The sequence below is a fragment of the Bos taurus genome, chromosome 1, assembly GCF_002263795.3.
Source record: "Bos taurus isolate L1 Dominette 01449 registration number 42190680 breed Hereford chromosome 1, ARS-UCD2.0, whole genome shotgun sequence".
In the NCBI taxonomy this organism is placed as follows: domain Eukaryota; kingdom Metazoa; phylum Chordata; class Mammalia; order Artiodactyla; family Bovidae; genus Bos; species Bos taurus.
Window position 1 is genome coordinate 50,313,020 of NC_037328.1, and position 23,378 is coordinate 50,336,397.

The 23,378-nt window shown below is 37.5% G+C and overlaps 1 protein-coding gene across 12 annotated transcripts in view; it reads right to left on the reverse strand.

Moving 5' to 3' along the window:
* Positions 1–23,378, reverse strand: part of CBLB (Cbl proto-oncogene B) — a 225,864-nt gene that overhangs the window by 57,540 nt on the left and 144,946 nt on the right. For all 12 annotated transcript variants that reach the window (XM_024989738.2, XM_024989734.2, XM_024989731.2 and 9 more), the window contains one exon: positions 18,898–19,101. In XM_024989738.2, the coding sequence (XP_024845506.1) occupies positions 18,898–19,101 (204 nt within the window). The remainder of the gene's footprint in view (positions 1–18,897; positions 19,102–23,378) is intronic.

Sequence of the window (23,378 nt, forward strand, 5' to 3'; positions counted from 1 at the left end):
AAAGAGCAGCAAAAAGCCATCAATAAGTACTCTGATTTGTATGTATGTATGTAATCCTTCTGATTTGTATGTTATGTATGTACGTATACTTTCCTGGTGGCTCAGACAGTAAAGCGTCTGCCTACAATGGAGGAGACCTGGTTCAATCCCTGGGTTGGGAAGATCTCCTGGAGGAGTAAATGGCAACCCACTCCAGTATTCTTGCCTGGAAAATTCCATGGACGGAGAAGCCCGGTAGGCTACAGTCCATGGGGTCACAAAGAGTTGGATACGACTGAGCGACTTCACTTTCATGTAACCCTTTCTATTTCAAAAGAGTGTGTGTACATGTGTGCATCAGACATACCCTGATTTCCATATTTGACATAAAAGTTATCCTAATTAATTAAACAATATTCTATTCTGAAATACCAAGCAGTTTTCTTTTCAAGGCTAGGTTGCTACCTATTTATTTAGAGATCTAGGCTTACATTTGATACTTAACATTAATCTAACATGATTTGATATTCATCTGTTTCCTAGTGTGAGTATTTATCAAGAATTTGAAGCTTGTGTTTAAGCCATTTGTCTCCTAACATTACTCACCTTTACAAGAGTAGTCAATGTCAACTGTCAATTTAATTTCAACTCTAGCAACAGCAAGAAATTTCCTTAACTGAGATGAGATAATAAATTTGTGTTCACATCCACACTAAGCTACATCATGGAAGGTTTTCTTTTTTAATTTACTAAAATTGAGGTTTGTCTGATTTTTTTTCTCATGACTAGATTAGCCTTATGGGTTTTTGGGAGGAAGGCCATGTTGATCAACTAACACTTTAATCACATCACATCAAGGTTGACCTTGACTACCTGGTTAAGGCATTGACTGTCAGGGTTTCTACACTATAAAATTACTTTTTCTACCCTTTCCCTTACTCTACTCTTTGCAACAAAGTTACTACGTGAAGCCCACATCAAAGGAGTCGGGACTTGCTTTTTAAAAAAAGCATGTCTAAGCAGAAGCTTCCAGACCATACTTCAGGTATACCTGAATATTGGCATGACATCACTAAACTATCAATTCTCTGCCTCTCTACTCTCTGCCAAATAACTGAAAAATAGGTCAATAAATGTTGATGTACTTTCACATGTAAATTTTAAGAACATTTTCTTTTTATTCATTTCATGGTTCTTTTTTTATATCTCTTACCTTGTGATAAGGCAAAACATTCAACTGTTACTTAATTGAAGGAGAAAAAATAGAGTCATAACCTGATTTTAATGCAGCTAGTCACTCTTATTAGTAAAACAACAGTTTACCCCAAAAGCCATGTAGCCTCAGATGGTCATGAATTTGAACCTGACGGAGTAAAACCAACAAAAATGATCACACAACAGAAAAAAATCCTGATGTCAAACTACCAGCATCACAATACATAGCAACTCAGATCAGGAGAGGTCACCAGACAACTAATTCTACCCAATTCCCATTAAGGATAAATTACATTATTTGAGAACTAGCGAAACTGATCTGGTTATTATTCTTTACAAAAAAAGATTTAAGAAACAAAGCTATCTTATGTAAGTTTTACATATATACAGACACACACATAGAATATAGAGCATGTCATTGTTTTGGTTACTTGGAGAGAAATTTTTCAGTGCTAGATCCATTCACAGGAGAAGGGGCTGACAGAATATGAGATGGTTGAATGGCATCATCAATTCATCAATGGAGTCTGAGCAAACTCCAGGAGATAGTGAAGGACTGGGAAGCCTGGGATGCTGCAGTCCACGGGGTCACAAAGAGTCGGACATGACTTAGCAAGTGACAAGTTGCATTCACTGCAAAGACTATCTCTGCTCCACCACGCGTTTTTCTTCCACAACTATCTGCGTGCTTCCTTAATTACCTGGAAAAGGAAGGAGAATTCTGACAGAGTCAGCGGCCCACTGTCACCATCAGAACTCGACTTCTGCTTTAATTACTAATTTAACATTTAAGCAATACCAAATACCCAAGAAACAGAAATTCAAAAAAGCAAAATGGCTGTCTGAGGAGGCCTTACAAATAGCTGTGAAAAGAAGAGAAGCGAAAAGCAAAGGAGAAAAGGAAAGATATACCCATTCAATGCAGAGTTCCAAGGAACAGCAAGGAGAGATAAGAAAGCATTGCTCAGTGATCAATGCAAAGAAATAGAGGAAAACAATAGAATGGGAAAGACTAGAGATCTCTTCAAGAAAATCAGAGATACCAAGGGAACATTTCATGCAAAGATGGGCTCAATAAAGGACAGAAATGGTATGGACCTAACAGAAGCGGAAGATATTAAGAAGAGGTGGCAAGAATACACAGAAGAACTGTACAAAAAAGATCTTCAAGACCCAGATAATCACGATGGTGTGGTCACTCACAGTCACCTAGAGCCAGACCTCCTGGAATGTGAAGTCAAGTGGGCCTTAGGAAGCATCACTACAAACAAAGCTAGTGGAGGTGATGGAATTCCAGTTGAGCTCTTTCAAATCCTGAAAGATGATGCAGTGAAAGCGCTGCACTCAATATGCCAGCAAATTTGAAAACTCAGCAGTGGCCACAGGACGGAAAATATCAGTTTTCATTCCAATCCCAAAGAAAGGCAATGCCAAAGAATGCTCAAACTACCACACAGTTACACTCATCTCAAATACTAGTAAAGTAATGCTCAAAATTCTCCAAGCCAGGCTTCAGCAATACGTGAACCGTGAACTTCCAGATGTTCAAGCTGGTTTTAGAAAAGGCAGAGGAACCAGAGATCAAATTGCCAACATCTGCTGGATCACCGAAAAAGCAAGAGAGTTCCAGAAAAACATCTATTTCTGCTTCACTGACTACGGTAAAGCCTTTGACTGTGTGGATCACAATAAACTGTGGAAAATTCTGAAAGAGATGGGAATACCAGACCACCTGACATGCCTCTTGAGAAATCTGGATGCAGGTCAGGAAGCAACAGTTAGAACTGGACGTGAAACAACAGACTGGTTCCAAATAGGAAAAGGAGTACGTCAAGGCTGCATATTGTCACTCTGCTTATTTAACTTCTATGCAGAGTACATCATGAGAAATGCTGGGCTGGAAGAAGCACAAGCTGGAATCAAGATTGCCAGGAGAAATATCAATAACCTCAGATATGCAGATGACACCACCCTTACGGCAGAAAGTGAAGAAGAACTAAAGAGCCTCTTGATGAAAGTGAAAGAGGAGAGTGAAAAAGTTGGCTTAAAGCTCAACATTCAGAAAACAAAGATCACGGCATCTGGTCCCATCATTTCATGGCAAATAGATGGGGAAACAATGGAAACATTGGCTGATTTTATTTTTCTGGGCTCCAAAATCACTGCAGATGGTGATCGCAGCCATGAAATTAAAAGACACTTACTCCTTGGAAGGAAAGTTATGACCAACATAGACAGCATATTAAAAAGCAGAGACATTACTTTGTCAACAAAGGTCCATCTAGTCAAGGCTATGGTTTTTCCAGGGGTCATGTATGGATGTGAGAGTTGGACTATAAAGAAAGCTGAGCGCCGAAGTATTGATGCTTTTGAACTGTGGTGTTGGAGAAGACTCTTGAGAATCCCTTGGACAGCAAGGAGATCCAACCAGTCCATTCTAAAGGAAATCAGTCCTGGGTGTTCATTGGAAGGACTGATGTTGAAGCTGAAACTCCAATACTTTGGCCACCTGAAGCAAAGAGCTGATTCATTTGAAAAGACCCTGATGCTGGGACAGATTGAGGGCAAGAGGAGAAGGTGATGACAGAGGATGAAATGGTTGGATAGCATCACTGACTCAGTGAACATGGTTTTGGGTGGACTCCGGGAGTTGGCGATGGACAGGGAGGCCTGGCATGCTGCGGCTCATGGGGTTGCACAGAGTCGGACACAACTGTGCAACTGAACTGAACTGAAATTCCTGGTATTTTTAAGTAATGGGATGCACTTGATTTGAATTGGGTGAATTGTTAAGATATTAAAAGAATATACTGAAAATCCTCAGACAGACATCCAAACCAAGGTGTGTGGTGTAGCAGTAATCCTGACCATCTGTACACCTCCAGACAAGCACCCTCTTCACTGTACTGTGAATGTAATCTGAAGCAAATCTTAAGAATAGTTCATACTACACTCTCAAAGTGATTTTATACTGTCCTCCTGAAAGACCACTTTATTTTGAAGCATTATAGTATCTGTAAGTTGGTTTAGTCATAAGGATTTAATGGAGGGTATATTAGTAGTGAAGAAAGAAATTTTTTTTATCTTTATTGATTATGTAGTCTAAATTTATCATAACTTATTCATTTTCCAGAGTTCTCCTAAGTAACAGTAAAATTCCCATGTAAGAGTAGAGAGTCTTAATACCCTTTAGATAATAATGCCTTTTTCTTTGCTGAAGCCTTTTTGTTGTCTCTATGAACAGTTCTGAAACTAGAATAGGGAAACTCTGTTTTAACTTTTATTGCTGGGAAAATTCAAATGCTAACTATGAGTATTTATGAACATTTTTAGTAGATGGTCACATTAAAGGTCAATCAATTATATTTTTCTCTTCCTCTTTGAAAGTCTAAAAAGAAAAGAAGTCTTATACAATGCTTCACAAGCCCACTCATGCTATATTCTTTGCCCATTATTTATCATATTCTTTTATTTACCCCTCAGTGATTTGAAAGAGCTCTGTATGTATTAGGATAGTGAATCTCTAATCTGTTTTAACAGTAGTGAAAAATTTTTTCTTACTTTATCTTTTAAATGTTTTAATAGCAGAAATTTTATTTTTAAAGAAGAGACTTTACTACTGCACTTCTGGTTTTAATCTTCTAATGAATAAATAAAATTAATTAGTATAATAAAAGGCCATACTAATCAAGGGTTTCTTAAAAGGATCATACCCTTTTTGCCACAGCCTTACATGAAATCCTTTTTAGTTACTCTCTCTCTTTCTGTCCACTGTGTTAGGTTAGAACAAGTAAATGGAAAGCTAGAAAAGATTAACTAGGAGAGTAGGAAGTGGAAAGTAGGATGTGGACACAGAATTAACTGTACAGAATTTATTGCACAGTATAAAGAAAATCATTTATATAGAGGCAACTGTAAGAACTACAAAGGATGGAATCATCCTTTCAAGTTACAAGTTAGCTGATTTGAATGATTCCATCCCTTTATATTGATTTTAGTTATTCTCAAATTTTTCTGGAGCTATTTCAAATCCTGAAAGATGATGGTGTTAAAGTGCTGCACTCAATATGTCAGCAAATTTGGGAAACTCTGCAGTGGTCACAGGACTGGAAAAGGACAGTTTTCATTCCAACCCCAAAGAAAGGCAGTGCCAAAGAATGTTCAATCTACCACAAAATTGTACTCATCTCACACACTAGCAAAGTAATGATCAAAAATCTCCAAGCTAGGCTTCAATAGTACGTGAACCGAGAACTTCCAGATTTTCAGGCTGAATTTAGAAAAGGCAGAGGAACCTAGAGATCAAATTGCCAACATCTGTTGGATCATAGAAAAAACAAGAGAATTCCAGAAAAACATCTCCTTCAGCTTTACTGACTATGCCAAAGCCTTTGACTGTGTGAATCACAACAAACTGGTAAATTCTTCAAGAGATGGGAATCCCAGACTATCTTACCTGCCTCCCGAAAAACCTGTATGCAGGTCAAGAAGCAACAGTTAGAACCGAACATGGAACAATGGACTGATTCCAAATTGCAAAAGGAGTACACCAAGGCTGTATATCATTACCCTGTATATCATTACCTACATTAACGTGTAGAGTATATCACGTGAAATGCCAGGCTGGATGAAACACAAGCTAGATCAAGATTGCAGGGAGAAATATCAATAAACTCAGATATGAAGATGGCCATCCTTATGGCAGAAAGCGAAAAGTAACTAAAGAGCCTCCTGATGAAGGTGAAAGAGGAGAGTGAAAAAGCTGGCTTAAAACTCAACAGTCAAAAAATGAGGATCATGGCATCCAGTCCCATCACTTCACGGCAAGTAGATGGGGAAACAATGGAAACAGTGAGAAACTTTATTTTCGGGGGTTCCAAAATCATTGCAGATGGTGACTACAGCCATGAAATTAAAAGATGCTTGCTCCTTGGAAGAAAAGCTATGACAAACCTAGAAAGCATATTAAAAAGCAGAGACATTACTTTGTTGACAAAGGTCTGTATAGTCAAAGCTATGGTTTTTCGAGTAGTAGTGTATAGATGTGAGAGCTGGACCATAAAGAAGGCTGAGCGCCGAAGAATTGATGCTTTTGAACTGCGGTGTGGGAGAAGACTCTGGAGTCCCTTGGATTGCAAGGAGATCAAACCAGTCAATCCTAAAGGAAATCAGTCCTGAATATTCATTGGAAGAACTGATGCTGAAGCTCCAATTCATTGGTGGCTCAGACGGTAAAGCGTCTGTCTACAATGAGGGAGACCTGGGTTCGATCCCCAGGTCGGGAAGAATCCCTGGAGAAGGAAATGGCAACCCACTCCAGTACTGTTGCCTAGAAAATCCCACGGATGGAGGAGTCTGGTGTCCATGGGGTCGCAAAGAGTCAGACACAACTGAGCAACTTCACCTGATAAAGAGTCAACTCATTATAAAGACCCTGATGCTGTAAAAGATTGAAGGTAGGAGGAGAAGAGGACAACAGAGGACAAAGTGGTTGGATGGCATCACCGACTCAATGGACACGAGCTTGAGCAAGCTCCAAGAGGTGGTGAAGGACAGGGAAGCCCAGCGTGCTGCAGTCCATGTGGTTACAAAGGGTCAGACACAGCTGAATGACTGAACAAAAACAACCCTTGTTTTCAGAACTTCAGAATATATGCTCTTTCCACCCTTCATCCCATTTCCACTCCTTTTAAAATATAAAAGCTGGGCACCTTGATTCCTGCCTGTATTATCATCAGTTCAGTTCACTCAGTCATGTCTGAGTCTTGTGACTCCATGGACTGCAGCACACCAGGCTATCCCTTTCTTTGGGATATTATCATCACACCAGCCTATTTGTCTAACTAACAATTTCTCTTAAGTTCTTTAATACTGGTTGTTGATGAGCTGCCTTTAAGAAACTGGAGTCTTGGTGTTCTAGAAATTTAAAGACCACATTTGGTTCTTTTATGTGTCTACATGTTCACCAATTTCTCCAAACCCTTGCTTCATAAAATGATAAAATGTTCTTCTTTATTTTTCTGACAAAATTTACAGAATTCTTTAGCACTTAGAATAGGAGACGAATAACTATCACAAAAAATAGAGAAATATGAATTTGCAATTTTAACAGAAAATCCTGAGAGAAAAGGCTCAAGAAGTAAAGTAGTTAAAAGCTCATCTCAGCATGCTCAGCAATTACCAGAAATAATCGAGGACTCATTGTATTTTAGTCACTCTTCATTTTATCCACACCTTTTAAAGAGAGATTCTGTAAAAGCCTTATTAATAAGATCCATTATTATGGAAATAGGAAAACATCTGGTAAGAAACTTCAAACCCTGCCAGGCTATTATTAAAAACAGGATAAGAGAAAATCTCTCCAATCACTAATAAGATGAGAGTTCTGAAATCTCAGCGATAATCAAAGTCAAATTTATAGTATTTCTAAGAAGATTTTTACTTAATGAATTTTCATATCTGAGCAAGGTAGATACAAGTATTATAAGGATGATAAAAGGACAACATTTCTCTAAATACATGAAAATTAATGAAGGACACTGATAAAACTTATCATAGAAAATATAATATTCTAAGTAAAATATCCTAATAAAATAAAATTAAAATAAAACATTCTATTTTCATTCTAACTATTCCCTTGGTTATTCTTTATTCATAGTCATTTGTAAACATAACAAAATCAAGATTTTAATAACCCATGCAGTATATTATTCAGAAGATATCCATTACAGAAATATTTATACACACACATACCCATGTGTCATGTGTAATGTCTAATTTAATATTTAAGTAATTACCAAATGCCTAATATGTTTAAATAATGGGATGGTCTTGATTTTAATTGGGTGAATTGCCAAGATATTAAAAGGGTATATTGAAAATGCTCAGACAGACACCCGAAGGAACTGTGTTGTCTGTTTTGGAGTACTGTACCACTGTTCCTTTTTAGATGACAAATGCTTACATGAGGAACATGGTATAAGAGTAACAATATGGTCATTTTATACCTAGACTGTTTATCCAGAGTTGCACTTCAAGAAATCTCAATATGTAGGAATTTAGGGAAGAATTTATAGTGAAAAAGAAAAGTGCTCCCGACTTGATCTACAGATTGAATGCAATCCCAATTAAAATCCCAGCAAGTAATATTTTAGATGTCGTCAAACTGATTCTGAAGTTGAGATAGAGACAGAAGACCCAGAATAGGCAATAGAGCAAAGGAGGACAAAGTTGGAAGACCAACACTACTTGACTTCAAGACCCACCAAAGAGCTACACTAATCAAGACTCTGTGATATTGGCAGAAGAACAGACAAATACATTAATGGCATAGAAATAGATCCTCCAAAATACAGTCAACTGATCTCTGACCTAAGAGCAAAGGTAACACAATGTAGTGCAGTTACTCTTCTCAACAAGTGGTGCTAAAGAACAGGACAGCCAGACGCAAAAAAATTCTAGACACAGACCTTATTCTTTCACAAAAATTAACTCAAAATGGGCCACAAACCTAAATGTAAAATGCAGCATTACACAACTCCTAGAAGATAATATGGTAGAAGTCCCATATTAAAAGATGAGATGACTTTGATGATCACACAAAGTTGCCATCCATGACATCATGAAAATGAAAAATTTCTATTCTGTGAAAGAAACTAATAAGTAAATAAAAAACACCACAGACTAGAAGAAAATTTTTGGAAAATATATGTCTGAGAAAGGACTGTTATCTAAAATATACAAAGAACTCTTAAAACTCAACAATAAGAAACTAACAATCAGATTTTTCAAATGAGCCAAAGACCTTATCAGATATCACACCAAAGATAATACAGATGGAAAAATCACTATATGAGAAGACACTACACATCATATGTCATCAGGGAAGTGTAAACTAGAACAACAACGAGGTATCACTATGACATCCAAACCACTGACAACGTCAAATGCTCATGAGGAGGTGGTAAAAACAAAAATCTTATTCTTGTTTGGAAGAGTTTGGTGGTTTCTTACAAAACTGAACATACTCTTAACGTACAATGCAGCAATCATGCTCCTTGATACTTACCCAAAGGAGCTAAAAACTTATGTTCACATAAAAAACTGCATATAGATGTTTATAATTGTTTTATTCATAATTGCCAAAACTTGTAAGCAACCAAGATGTCCTTCAGTAGGTGAATGGGTAATAAACAAACTGTGGTACAACCAAACAATGGTATATTATTAGTACAAAAAGAAATGAGCCACATTGAGCTAGGAAAGGACATAGTGGAAATTTAAATGCATACTACTAAGTGAAAGAGCTTCCCTGGTGGTGCAGAGGATAAAGCGTCTGCGTGCAATACGGGAGACCCAGCTTCAACCCCTGGGTTGGGAAGATCCCCTGGAGAAGGAAATGGCAGCCCACTCCAGTATTCTTGCCTGGAGTATCCTCATGGACAGAGGAGCCTGGTGGGCTACCGTCCATGGGGTTGCAAAGAGTGGAGCACGACTGAGCGACTTCATGTTCAAGTTCACGTTCAAGTGAAAGAAGCTAATCTGAGAAGGCTACATACGGTATTATTCCAACTACAATAACATTCTGGAAAAGGCAAAGCTATCAAGACAGTAAATAGAGCAATGGTTGCTGGAGGGGTTGGTGGGTAGATGAATAGGCAGAACACAGGATTTTTAGGGCAATGAAAATACTCTACATGATACTATATTTGACACTATACATTTCCACAAACTTACAGAACGGACAGCACCACAAGTGACCCTATTATAAACTAGGGACTTTAGACAGTAATGATAAGCCATGTAGGTTCATCAATTATGACTAATGTATGAGTCTGGTGGGGGGTGTTGATAATAGGGGGAGGCTACCCATGTGTGGAGAGGCAGAGGGAACATGAGAAATCTGTGTATACCCCCCCTCAATTTGTCTGTCAACCTAACACTGCTCTAAAAGTCTTCTAAAAAACAAAACCAATCAAAGAAAGAAAAGTCATCTCAAAAGAAAAATTCTGCATTTCTTCCTCTAGAAACAGTAACAAGAAATAAGCACCTTGCTAACTTACTAAGAATATAGATATTACATTTGTGTGTAAACTGAGTTTTACTATTTTACATTATTATTATTATTTACATTCCACTAATAGCTTCGGTAAATTTTTTAGATACAAAAATTATGAGCAATGAAGAGGAGGAAAATGGTTAGAAAGTTACATATGGAGGAATATTGACTGGATTAAGAGCTAACATGTCTTTGAGGTTTGACAGGGAGACAGTCAGTAAAACTGCCAATAGGGTCTACTTTAAAGAAGTGCAAACAGCCTCGCAAGTGGAATAACCCCAAGGGCCCTCTCCATTAAAATGTTAAACATTATTAACTACTTAGAGTTATACTGCTTCTCCCTGAAGTGCCTTTTATAAGAGGGACATAATCTCCTAGCCTGTGACCAGCCTCCATAAACCTGAAATTTCTTTGAAGTTTCATATTTTACTTTAAACATTTATATGAGTTTTGCATTCTGATCCAAATATACATGTGATATTAATTCAAAGCTATGGTTCCACTGTCTGTGTGCAACTTCCCCTTAAACCCTGTAGCAAAATGTAAGCCTTAAGAAGTATGTCACGTTGATTATAGTGGCTTCTTATGCCCTTTGGTTCATTCAGCTGCATAACCAATTTTGAGAAGTCAGGGAAGAGTGACATATAATTCAGAAATATTTCCATAAAAATGGCTAAGGAACAAGAACATCCTGGGAATTAAGGGAATTCTATCTAGCCACTGAAAAATGCCCTCATGTGAAAGCCCTACTGCTTGCTAACTGTAGTTGCTTTGAACAATAAGCAATTGCTATTTAGTTACTTAAGTTGTTCATCCTACTTGAGAGAATATGCACTTGATCATGTCTTAAAATTAACTTTATTGAATTAGGTATAGTTGATTTACAATGTTGTGTTAGTTTCTGCTATACAGCAAAGTGAATCGGTTATACATATATCCACTCTTTAGATTGTTTTCCCGTACAGGTAGGTCATTACAGAGTATTGAGCTACCTGTACCTAATCATTTGAATATACTTCTTTAGAAAATAAGGCTGTTGTAAACTTATCTAAATTATTTAGTCCTTAAAATAATATTTCAGCTGATATGTTGGCAACTTTGCATTTTCTGAGTTTTAAACCTACAAGGTAGTCGTACTATAGGAGAGCTTGGACCATAAAGAAGTCTTGAGCACCAAAGAATTGATGCTTTCAAACTGTGGTGCTGGAGAAAGAGATTTTGGAGAGCCCCTTGGACTGCAAGGAAATCAAACCAGTCAATCCTGAAGGAAATCAACCGTGAATATTCATTGGAAGGACTGATGCTGAAGCTCTAATACTTTGGCCACCTGATGCGAAGAACTGATTCATTGGAAAAGATCCTGATGCTGGGAAAGATTGAAGGCAGAAGGAGAAGGGGACGACAGAGGATGAGATGGTTGGATGGCATCACGGATTCAATGGACATGTGTTTGAGCAAACTCTTGGAGACAGTGAAAAACAGGGAAGTCTGGCGTGCTGCTGTCCATGATATTGCAAAGAGTCAGACATGACTTAGTAACTGTACACTAAGTACAGTCACTGTACTTAGTGACTGTTAGTACAACAAGGTAGTTGTACGGTAAGTTTAATGTGGCCCATGATATCTTAATTATGTATACATTAATACAGAAATACAGCCAACCTCTTGCCAAACCAATCCTATTGTAATGTCTATTTCTTTTTAAACAATGACACACGATAGTATCTAAAAGAAAAAATACTTCTATAGACATCTCAAAAATACTAATAGTTAATTCTCAGAAGTACAGCAATAATTGTAGGAGTCTTGAATAACACTATATAAAGAATAATGTTAATAATAACTGATACTTATGTACTCATGTACTATGTACCAGCACTGTTCTAATGGCTTCACATTAATTAACTCATTGAGTCTCAACCCTAAAGTTTTCACAGGCCAGGTCACTGAGGCATAGGGAGTTAAATAACCAATGATGGCACACAAATACTAAGGAGCAGAACTGGAACATGAACCCAGCGTGCTGCACACCAGGGACCACAGCTCTCTTAAGGACTGTATAGTTAACAGGGTCACCGCTGATAACTCAATGAAAAAATTAAAAAACAAAACTTTCCCAAAGGCCTGCACTGTGTGTTAGGCACTATGCAAGTCTCTGAGAATGAAAAGAGCAAAGCATGCCCTCCAGGGCTCACAGTCTACACCGCAGGAGGCCAACCCAAAACTAAGTCCAAGATCAAGTGCTTGCCTCTTCACACATTCAAACTACTTCTGAGGAACGCGTGACAGGGTCTTCAAGGTCCCTTATATCATATTACACTTGAACAAGGTAGTTTTTTCCTTTGATATTCACATACTAATGAAGAAAATGCTACTCATTTGCATGGAGAGCTTTAAGAAAATGAGTAAACAGAATGCAATTACACGGCAAACAACAACCTGCGACTGTGGACTGCTTACGGTCGTTCAGGACTTTGCCTGTGTTGCATGGGAGGAGATGAGAACCGCTAGCGTGCATCAGTGTCATTTTTTCTCGATGGGTCTGTCCCATGGGTTGGAGGATGCTTGCATCTCTGACCCCAGCCACTAAATGTCAGTGGTTCCCTTGACCTCTCGGTCACTGTGACAATGAAAGTGTCCCCACATATTTCTGAAGGTAGAACTCACCCATACTTGAAAACCATGGTCTACATTTCAAATGTCTGGTTATTTTTGAATTTCACTTTCATTGTAAATTTTGTCCTTACTGCTCCAGCATGGACTTGAGCCCTGTGGCTGGAATCTAAGTCACATTAAAAAGGTCATACCACCCTAAGAACACTGCAAAACCACTGTGATCTATACACATGAATTCTTTGCTCAGAATAGGAGTACTATGGATCCTTTCTTCACACATTAGGAAAAGGAAGAATTAAATGATATATTAAGTTTTCAATTAGCAATATGTATTTTAATTAGTGATGGGAACATTAGGAGGATGTATTAAAAAAGATAAAGGAATAATAATTCCTTTGACATCTGGTCACACCTGATTTTCCTCTTACATGGTCACTCACTAAAATTTTAAATATTGTTTTAAGATAATATAATGTTTAAGACCAAGGAAACTAATCTTGGTTCACATACTAGGTCAGTCTATCAATGTATTTGTACCAAATCTTCATTTGTTTGTAATTTATGTATTTTATAAATAGTATGTTCTGTCAAAGTAATTGCTAAGGAACTGTGGAGATTCTTTACACCTCTGGCAAAATAAAATAAAATTCTGACCTAGCAACAGATACCTTTTCTTAGCTTTGATCTGACTAAAGTCAGAGAGGATTTGATCTTACCAATCACACCCTGGACTTCCTCTAAGGGCTCACTCAGATCCAATTATCCTAGAAATTAGACAGCTTGAGAACTCAAGCAATGGTACAATTTCAAGCAGAACCTAAAACAGCTTCTAGTGAAACTCATAAAATAGCCTATATCTAGAAAGGCAACTAACACACTATATTATAGATTTATAGGTTCTTGCTTCTGCAAGATTAGCATTACGAAATAAACTTATAAAACAAACAATAAAGATACATTCTATATGTTCAGTTTGCTACTACTTATAAATTCCAGCTGCACATATCACCATGACAACAGGAATATACAAACAGCTAGGTTCTCTATGCTTTGATAGAAGCATTACTAATTTGAATAATGTAATATGCTTCAGACAGACAGGAACAATTTCATAATATAGTTGTAAAAGAAGGGAAAGGTGAAGAGTATTTGAAATGGCAGATAAAAGAGAATTAATTCCTTATGCTGGACAATGACTGACCGTCACTCATGGAGTTGAGAGAATGAAATGTTTTTAAAATGAATAAATTAAAGAATGAATGAGGCAACAGAATGATAACAGAGTGGAAGAAAATCAAGTAGAAGAGCTATTGTGTCAAAATGATCTGTGGTATTTGTTTATAACCTTAGCTGAAGACAGAACTGCATAAAATCTGTAATTTGGTATTTTGCACAGATATAGCCAAGTCTTAAGACTGGAATGAAAAAGATGCTTAAAATCAGGCCACTGCCCTCATAGATCATGTGAACATGCATGTGCATTTATTATTTCACTTAATATATGTCTAGGTACTAAGAAACACAAAGATAAATAAGATATTGGCACTGGCCTTAAGAACAGTCTAATGCAGAAGACAGTCCTCTGAATAAAACATAACAATTTAGTGTAACTCTTGAAACAAAAGTATCTATAAAGTGCTATGGAACATAATATCATAACACTGTTTTTCCCAATTATTCAGAAAGAACTGATGCTTGTAGTTACAGTAAAATTCAGGTTTTACTGAAAGTAAAGTGGCAGTGATTTATGAAATATTATAAAATTCACAATCTGTTTAACTGACAAGAGGCAGGCCAGTGCGCACATAAAGACATATAATTGAAACATGATTCCTCAATTTAAAAACAAATAATTATAAGTTCTTTAAGTTTCTTCAATCTAACTGCTTCTGGAAAGTAAAGAAATGACACTGACTGAAGTGACAGCTTTGCTGAGTAACACTACTGACTTCTGGGACAATAAACTCTGAGAGCAGCAACAGTCTTCTATTTTTTGGGGTAAACTCCTTGGAAGGAAAATTATGACCAACCTAGATAGCATATTCAAAAGCAGAGACATTACTTTGCCAACAAAGGCTAGTCAAGGCTATGGTTTTTCCATTGGTCATGTATGGATGTGAGAGTTGGACTGTGAAGAAAGCTGAGTGCCAAAGAATTGATGCTTTTGAACTGTGGTGTTGGAGAAGACTCCTGAGAGTCCCTTGGACTGCAAGAAGATCCAACCAGCCCCATCCTAAAGGAGATCAGTCCTGGGTGTTCATTGGAAGGACTGATGCTGAAGCTGAAACTCCAATACTTTGGCTACTTCATGCAAAGAGTTGACTCATTGGAAAAGACCCTGATGCTGGGAGGGATTGGGGGTAGGAGGAGAAGGGGATGACAGAGGATGAGATGGCTGGATGGTGTCAATGACTCTATGGACAAGAGTTTGGGTAAACTCTGAGCGTTGGTGATGGACAGGGAAGCCTGTCGTGCTGCAATTCATGGGGTCACAAAGAGTCAGACACAACTGAGCAACTGAATTGAATTGAATTGAATTGAAAGAGAAGATCATTGTCAAAAAATCTCAGCTCCCTCAACAGAAAGTTCACCAGCGTGCCAGAGAGAACACAACATGCATGGTTTGAGAGTGTGTGAAAGACCAGGGAAAACCACCAGAGTCACCTTTGACTGTTCTGTGCTCATTTCATGTTACCAGTGATTCCCTTTAATCGTCAGCGCCACTACTGAAACAAAGCTCCAGTGTCAACTTAATTCAGTGGAAATCAGGCTGAAACTGCAACCTTTCCCAAACTCATGTAGGGTAAATACCATTTTCTCCCAACCAGTAAGGTGTACAAAGTTCTTGAAAGAATTACTTTTATGGCCCTTTTCCCCGTCTTCTGACATGAATCACTGAAAGTAGAAAGCCCATTTAGTAAAGAAAATTGAAAATGCCTTTTTCCTAGCTAGAAAACATTACCATCTAGTTCACTGGAACTACTTCAGCTGTTGTACTTGTCTCAAATACTTTTCTGTCAGCCCCTATTATCCATGCATTCAATAAGCATTCTTTAAATGCTTTAAAGTGTCCCAGATCTGGGGATGGAAATGTTTTTCTTAAAGGGCCAGAGAGTAAATACTTAAGGCTTTACAAACCTTAATCAAGGAAATTACATAGGTATCTAAAAAATCATTTAAATATATAACCATTTAAAATGTAAAATCATCATTAGCTCACAGGAAAACAAATACAGGCCATAGATTAATGATTTTAGTGCTAGATCATAGTCAAATATTCAGACCAAGCTAAGACCATTAGGTTCCTAAATTAAAAGGAAAGGTCTTTTGCAATAAGACCTAGCTTCTTCTAATAAGAACCTGGAGGAATGATCTAATAATGCTGTCCAAAAAAATTATCTACTGGTTATTAAGTATTTCTATTATATCTATCTATAATAAATATTTTGATATGTATAGAAATGTTCTACATCTGTACAGTTTGACAGTGTAGCTGGTAGACACAAGAGGCTCTTAAGCATGCCAAATATGCTGAGTGTGACTGAAGGACAAAATTTTTAAATTTATTAAATCTTAATTAGAAACATTTAAATAGCCACATACAATGAGTATATTGGAAACCAACATAATAATTACTTATACATCTAATTAGGAGGGCCTAAATGAATTAGTTAGGTTTTTAGTGACCAGTTATGGCATAAGTAACTTTATAGGTTAATGCCAACAGATCACAATTCAAATTATTTTGAATTTCTGGTTATTCGTGATGTACATTATATTATGAAACTGAAAAGAACTGCAGAAGACAGGTACTTATGCACTATCAAGTACAACTTGTGTGACATGTTCCAAAGAGGACAAAAGAGGTGTACTGCATGATGGCGCACAACTAAAGTTTTAAGTACCAGGAAGACCTGGAATAAAGCACCAGTTCTGCTTAAAGTATCACTTGGATCTTTGGCAAGTCATTGACCTCCTTCTTCAATGGCCTCCTTTGTAAAACAGCACATTAACAGTAGCTTCTCTATGGGGTTGGTATCATGACCGAATGAGATCAAAGATTTAAGAACCTAGAACACTGTAAGCTCACTGAAATCATGTTACTACTTTATTTTACTTCATTAAAATAATATTATATGACAAATATTTTAGGATACAGTCCACAATCTGACTTGGTAGAAACCATTTCATCACATTGCATGTGAGAGCTACATATGAAGTGTTGGTCATCACTGCATTTTTATCCAACAGACATAACTGAATTCTGGCTCCACAACTTCCTAATGCAGCACATCAGAAGCCTACCCTGAGCCTCATTTCCTTATCTGAAAAATGAGAAGGGTATCTTCCTCTTCAAGGTGAGAGAATAAAAGATGTGAGAAGTTTTGTTCATATACATATTAATACTGGTAGAAAATACTGATTAGGAGTTCATCTTAAAATTTAAGTCTCAATTCCCTGTTTCAGTTAGAGCTTTTTGTTTCTTGTTCATCCTTTACGTAGGGTTACTGAGGAACTGAGGAATAATTACTTCCTTTCTTCCATCTCTTGGGCTAAAGGTATCACAAACTTCAAAACTGAATATAGTTGTCAGCATTAAAAGACAGAATCAAGAGTACTTTCTCTTAAATGATGACATTTTTACGAAAAACCAGTGAGGTGAAGAATAAAAATCATCTCATACCAAAGCAAACTTTGAGAGTAGCCATTCTGGTGGTGGTAATCTTATCTCCATATGCAGAAATTTGAGAGGACTGAAATATCTACATGACCATGTGTAAAACAGATAGTGGAAAGCTGCTATGTAACAGGGCACTCAGCCTAGTGCTCTATGATGACCTAGAGGGGTAAGATGGGGGGTGGGGTGGGAAGGAGGCTCAGGAGGGGGATGGATATATGTTTACTTAAATTTGATTCACACTGTTGTACAGCAGTGACCAACACAACATCATAAAATAATTATCCTCCAATCAAAAATAGAGTAAAAATAAATCCTAAGGACAAGTACTTGGTAAGCATGGGAACACTGGAACACAAAATGCAGGAGGGCCAAGAAATAAACTTTGACATAGCCCTAAAGAAGCAGTAACCCCCCAATCACCTCATCTGTTTCCTGTACCAGGTGTCTCCCTAACTCAGAGACCCAGATGCATATGGCAGACATGGTCTGGTGCCATCACACATTATCATCACTCTACCTACACAGATGGCAAACAAGTTGCATATTACCTGCCATATCCTAACAAATTAGAGCAGAGGTTCTACAAGGCCATTCAGGCCAAGTCTGAACCCAGCAGGGACGAGGACCATGACTGATTAGCCACACCTGCCCTGAGTCAGACGGAAGGGGGGCACCTTCAGACTGTGTGTGCCAACCCTTTCATACCACTCGTTACCATTTCTCTAATTTTAAGAGCAAATATCACTCAATCACTTCTGAGTGTAAGCTGAATTTCATGTATCCTTTTATACAGAGAATAGCCTGATAGCTCAGAGTCCAGTTCTCTGGATCATTACATTTCTCGTTTGTTAATTACTCAACTGGCATTCTGGTTCACTGACTAGTCCCTGTGGGCTTGGTTGCATAAACCGTGTAGTAGTATCCATTCCCAGTGAACTGACAAAGTTAATTTCCTTCGAGAGCAATATTGATAAGCAAACCCCAGACTATGGTAACTTCACAAAGGTAATATCATCACTTCTAATTTTAATAATTTCCTTTCTTCGATTTTCTTCATGGATATGCTACTGCCAGTTAAACATCAGATGATGTTTAATTCTATATGAAGGCTCTCACCATCTCTCATTTTGGAGTTTAAAACCAGGAAGAGCACTGGGAGTAGTTTAGTTCTTTCTCACCCAATGATTCCAACAGCCTTTCAACATTACTTATATCTTCACCTTTCTTTTGATTCTGGAATCTTTCTTTCTCAAACCCAAGCAAATTCAATCATACCCTACTTGTGACAGCATCATTTCTTTTTCATGTCCACACAACACATGGAAAAAACCTATATTTCCTAGTTTACCTTTCGAACATTTGCCAACCGATTCATCATCAAGGACTCTTCCCGGTCATCATCATCGTCCAAGTCCAGCATCGGCATTCCAAAAGGGTCGATGATGCTACAGCACCTTGATCCTTCATCCCTCGGATCAAAGGGGTCCACGATGATGGGCTCCGTTCCTTTTATTTCGCAGCGACAGAATGGGCAGCCCTGGCCGTCTGACTCCTGAACAAACACAAAAATTGTACTGATTGGTCTCTGTTCAAAAATAAAACAAAACAGAAAGAGGCCAACTATAGGAAAACTATACAACTATAAAAAAAAGATGTATAGAACAGTCTTATGGACTCTGTGGGAGAGGGAGAGGGTGGGAAGATTTGGGAGAATGGCATTGAAACATGTAAAATATCATGTATGAAACGAGATGCCAGTCCAGGTTCAATGCACGATACTGGATGCTTGGGGCTAGTGCACTGGGACAACCCAGAGGGATGGTATGGGGAGGGAGGAGAGAGGAGGGTTCAGGATGGGGAGCACATGTATACCTGTGATGGATTCATTTTGATATTTGGCAAAACTAATACAATTATATAAAGTTTAAAAACAAAATAAAATTTAAAAAAATAAAAAATAAAATAAAATAAAATAAAATACACGAAAAAAAAAAAAGAAATAAAAAAAGAAGTTAGGAGGAAAAAACAGGGTTTTGAGATAGGCAGTAAGGTTGGGGGAAGGTCAATCTTGATGGTGGTGGAGTAGAACACAGAGCCAACAAAATAAATGCTCATTATTTCAAACTTTCAAAGAAAAATTTCTTTAACAAAACCTTTGATTTGCCAAAGAAAAAGAGCCTAGCTTTACTGAATGTTCATTTACAACTTTAATGTATCAAACTTTACAGAAAATTCAAAATTGACTCATATACCTCATTACCAAAAGGCAGCAGTCCTAATTAAACATTTGATAAAGAGGACATTTTGATAAAAATTTCTATCATAAAAAAAGTGGTAGTATCAGTTGGAACAGTACCTTTCAAAGTCAATTCTGAAAAAAGTTCCTGTGCACATAACTATGGCTAAATATTTCCATTTTGATTGCTGAGGTCTTTTGAAGTCCTGATTTATAAGCAATCAGTGGGAAAAATTAAGTTTATATTTAGAAGGCACAACTGTCTTAACAGCTGGTCACCCTGACACAGCCCATATGGAATGTAGTAATATGTGAGTTAACATATTTTGTCCCTCATCTTGCTTCCAAAGTAGATAATGCAAAAAGATCTGTGCAAATACTTTGGGGCCAGAAATTCATTTATTAGTTAATTACTGAAGTTTTAAAAAAATCTCCCAATTTCATTTCTAAAAAACTAACTACATTAAGAATTCACAATTGGTAGGAAAATACGATGACTGTTTTCTAGCCCTGCAGATAAGCCTGACTTTTAGAGACAGATGGTATATGACATTCACCACCATCTTTTTGTTTCTGTATTATACTCTGACTTTAGTACTTTATTACTGTAAAAACAGTAAAAATACAAGATCATATTAAAGGCAGAAATGGCATGAATGAGCATCATTTCAGAGATGAGACTGTGAATAAAAGGGCTAACATCTTTAAAGAAACCATTCAGTACTTAAGACTGTCCCGTCTGCTTGGTTTGATGGGAACGTGGTGATCTACCTGCCCTCCAGTGATACTCTAATCAATGGTGGAGTAACACTTCCGCTCTCCTCTCACAGTACGAGTTAGTATACATTCTGTGTCAGATTCTGTGGTAGATTTATTCTGTGGTAGATTTCTGTGGTGGGTTTATTCTTTCCCAAGGCTTACTCTGATTAACAAACCGAACATCTCCTTTCCCAAACAAATTGTCAAAATAAGAAAAACAAATGTTTGTTGGATTGGTTAATTAAAAAAAAAAAAACTACAATTCTTTAGTCATCTACTGCTTACATAATTTGGGAAAGAAACTTGGAATGGTAAAAGAGTTGAAGAGATATAGACAGGTTATTACAAAATTCTCTGATGGTTATTGCCACATGTGCTCAGGTCTGGTGGGCTTCAAGGCAATTCAATTATCTGCTCCATCATTTTACAGATAATAAAACTGTTACTTAATTCTCCCATCTTACACTGATATTTTCTAACACAGGAGCAAATATTTAAGGAAAACTCAACCTTTCTCCTATCTTTTGATAATAAGAACTGTAAGTACATATTCAATATAGGTTATCATCCAGGTATAATCCCCTAATTATAAAAGTCAAAAGGGGTCCATATTGTGTTCCTGCAGGGAATTTTCCTACAGATCTACATAAGAAAATTTCAAATAGATAGTTCTAATATAAAAGAGCAAGATGCAAAAGAACTGATGTTCTCTGCATCTTTAATGCATGAACGATGGAAACTGGTACTCTGGGCCCTAAGTAGAGCAATACAAATCTACAGTAATTAAAACAGTATGGAACTGGCATAAAGAAACACATATCACTGAACAGAACAGAGCCTAGAAATGAACCCATGGATATATATGGTCAATTAATTTACAACAAAGAAGCCAAGAATATACAGTGGGAAAAGGGCAGTCTCTTCAATACATGGTGTTAGGAAAATAAGAGAGTCACATGGCATAAATAAATTAATAAAGACTGGACTGTTACTTTATACCATATATAAAAATTAACTTAAAATGGATTAAAGAATTGAAAGTAAGAACTGAAACCATAAAACTTCTAGATAGAAGAAAATTTAAGTGGTAAGCTCCTTGACATAAAACTTGGCATGAATTTTTTAACCTGACACCGAAATTGAAAGCAGCAAAAGCAAAAACAAACACGTGGGATTACACCAAACTACAAAGGTTCTGCATGGCAAAGGAAACCATCCACAGAATGAAAAGATAACCTACTGAATGGAAAAAAATATTTGCAAGTGACATCCAAAATATAGAAAGAACTCATACAATTCAACAGGAAACAAAAGACAAAAACAAACTACTAACAATCTGATTAAAAAATGGACAGATCTGAACAGACATTTTTTCAAAGATATATACATAACAAACAGGTACATGAAAAGATATTCAGTGTTACTCATCATCAGGGAAATGCAAGTCAAAACCACAGTGACACGTCCCCTCACATCACTTAGGTGGCTATTAGCAAAAAGACTGGAAACAACAAGTGTCGGTGAGGATGTGGGCAGGGAAAACCCTTGTGTACTGCTGACAGGAATGTAAATTAATGCAGGCACTATGGAAAACAGTATGGAGGCTCCTCAAAAAACCAAAAATAGAACGACCATACAATCCATCCAAATCCCACTTCTGGATATTTACCTGAAGAAAATGAACACACTAATTAGAAAAGATAGATGCACATCCTGTGTTCACTGCAGCATTATTTACAGTGGCAAAGATACAGAAACAGCCTAAGTGTCCACCAATGGATAAAAACTGTGGCATGCACGTACATGGAATGTAATTTCACCACAGAATAGAACGAAATCTTGCCATTTGCCACAAGATGGGTGGACCTCAAGGGCATTATGCTACCCCATGGAGTACAGCCCACCAGGCTCTTCTGTCCATGGGATTTTCCAGGCAAGAATACTGGAGTGGGTTGCCATTTCCTTCTCCAGGGGATCTTCCCAACCCAGGGATCGAACCCAGCTCTTCCACATTGCAGGCAGATGCCTTAACCTCTGAGCTACCAGGGAAGCCCAAGAAATTAGCCAGAGAAAGACAAATACAATATGATCTCTGTTGCACATGAAATCTAAAAATCAATTAATTCAAAAGAAAAGTAAGTTCAGATACAGAGAACAGACTGGTGGTTGCCAGAGGCTGAGAGTGGGCGATGGGGGGAGTAGGTTGTGGGGGAAATGGGTATACAGCTTTTTTCTTTAAGTAAGCTAAATGCCACTAAGTAAATAATTAAAGTATAAAGGAGCTGATGTTCCCTGTGTCTTTAAGGCATGAAGGGTGGAAAGCAATACTCTGGGGCCTAGGTAGACACTTCATTCATTTAGACATTTTTTAAAAAGTATTAGAAATTTCCAAACATAAACAGAAGCACAGAGAAAAGTGTAATAAATCTGTATGTACCTATCTCCCAACTTCAACAATTATCAATTAATGCTCAATCCTGTTTAAGCTATATGTTCACTTGCTCCCTCCACCCTTGGATAATCTTGAAGTAAATCCTACACTTCACATAAAGTGAAGTCAAGCCGCTCAGTCGTGTCTGACTCTTTGTGACCCCATGGACTGTAGCCTACCAGGCTCCTCTGTTCATGGGATTTTCCAGGCAAGGGTACTGGAGTGGGGTGCCATTGCCTTCTCCAAGGGATATTCCCAACCCAGGGATCAAACCTGGGTCTCCCACATTGCAGGCAGATGCTTTACCATGTGAGTCACCAGGGAAGCCCTGGTAACATGGCTTACACGTCACATAAATCATTTGTAAATGTTTTAGTATAAGCACCTAGAAAACAGGAAATCT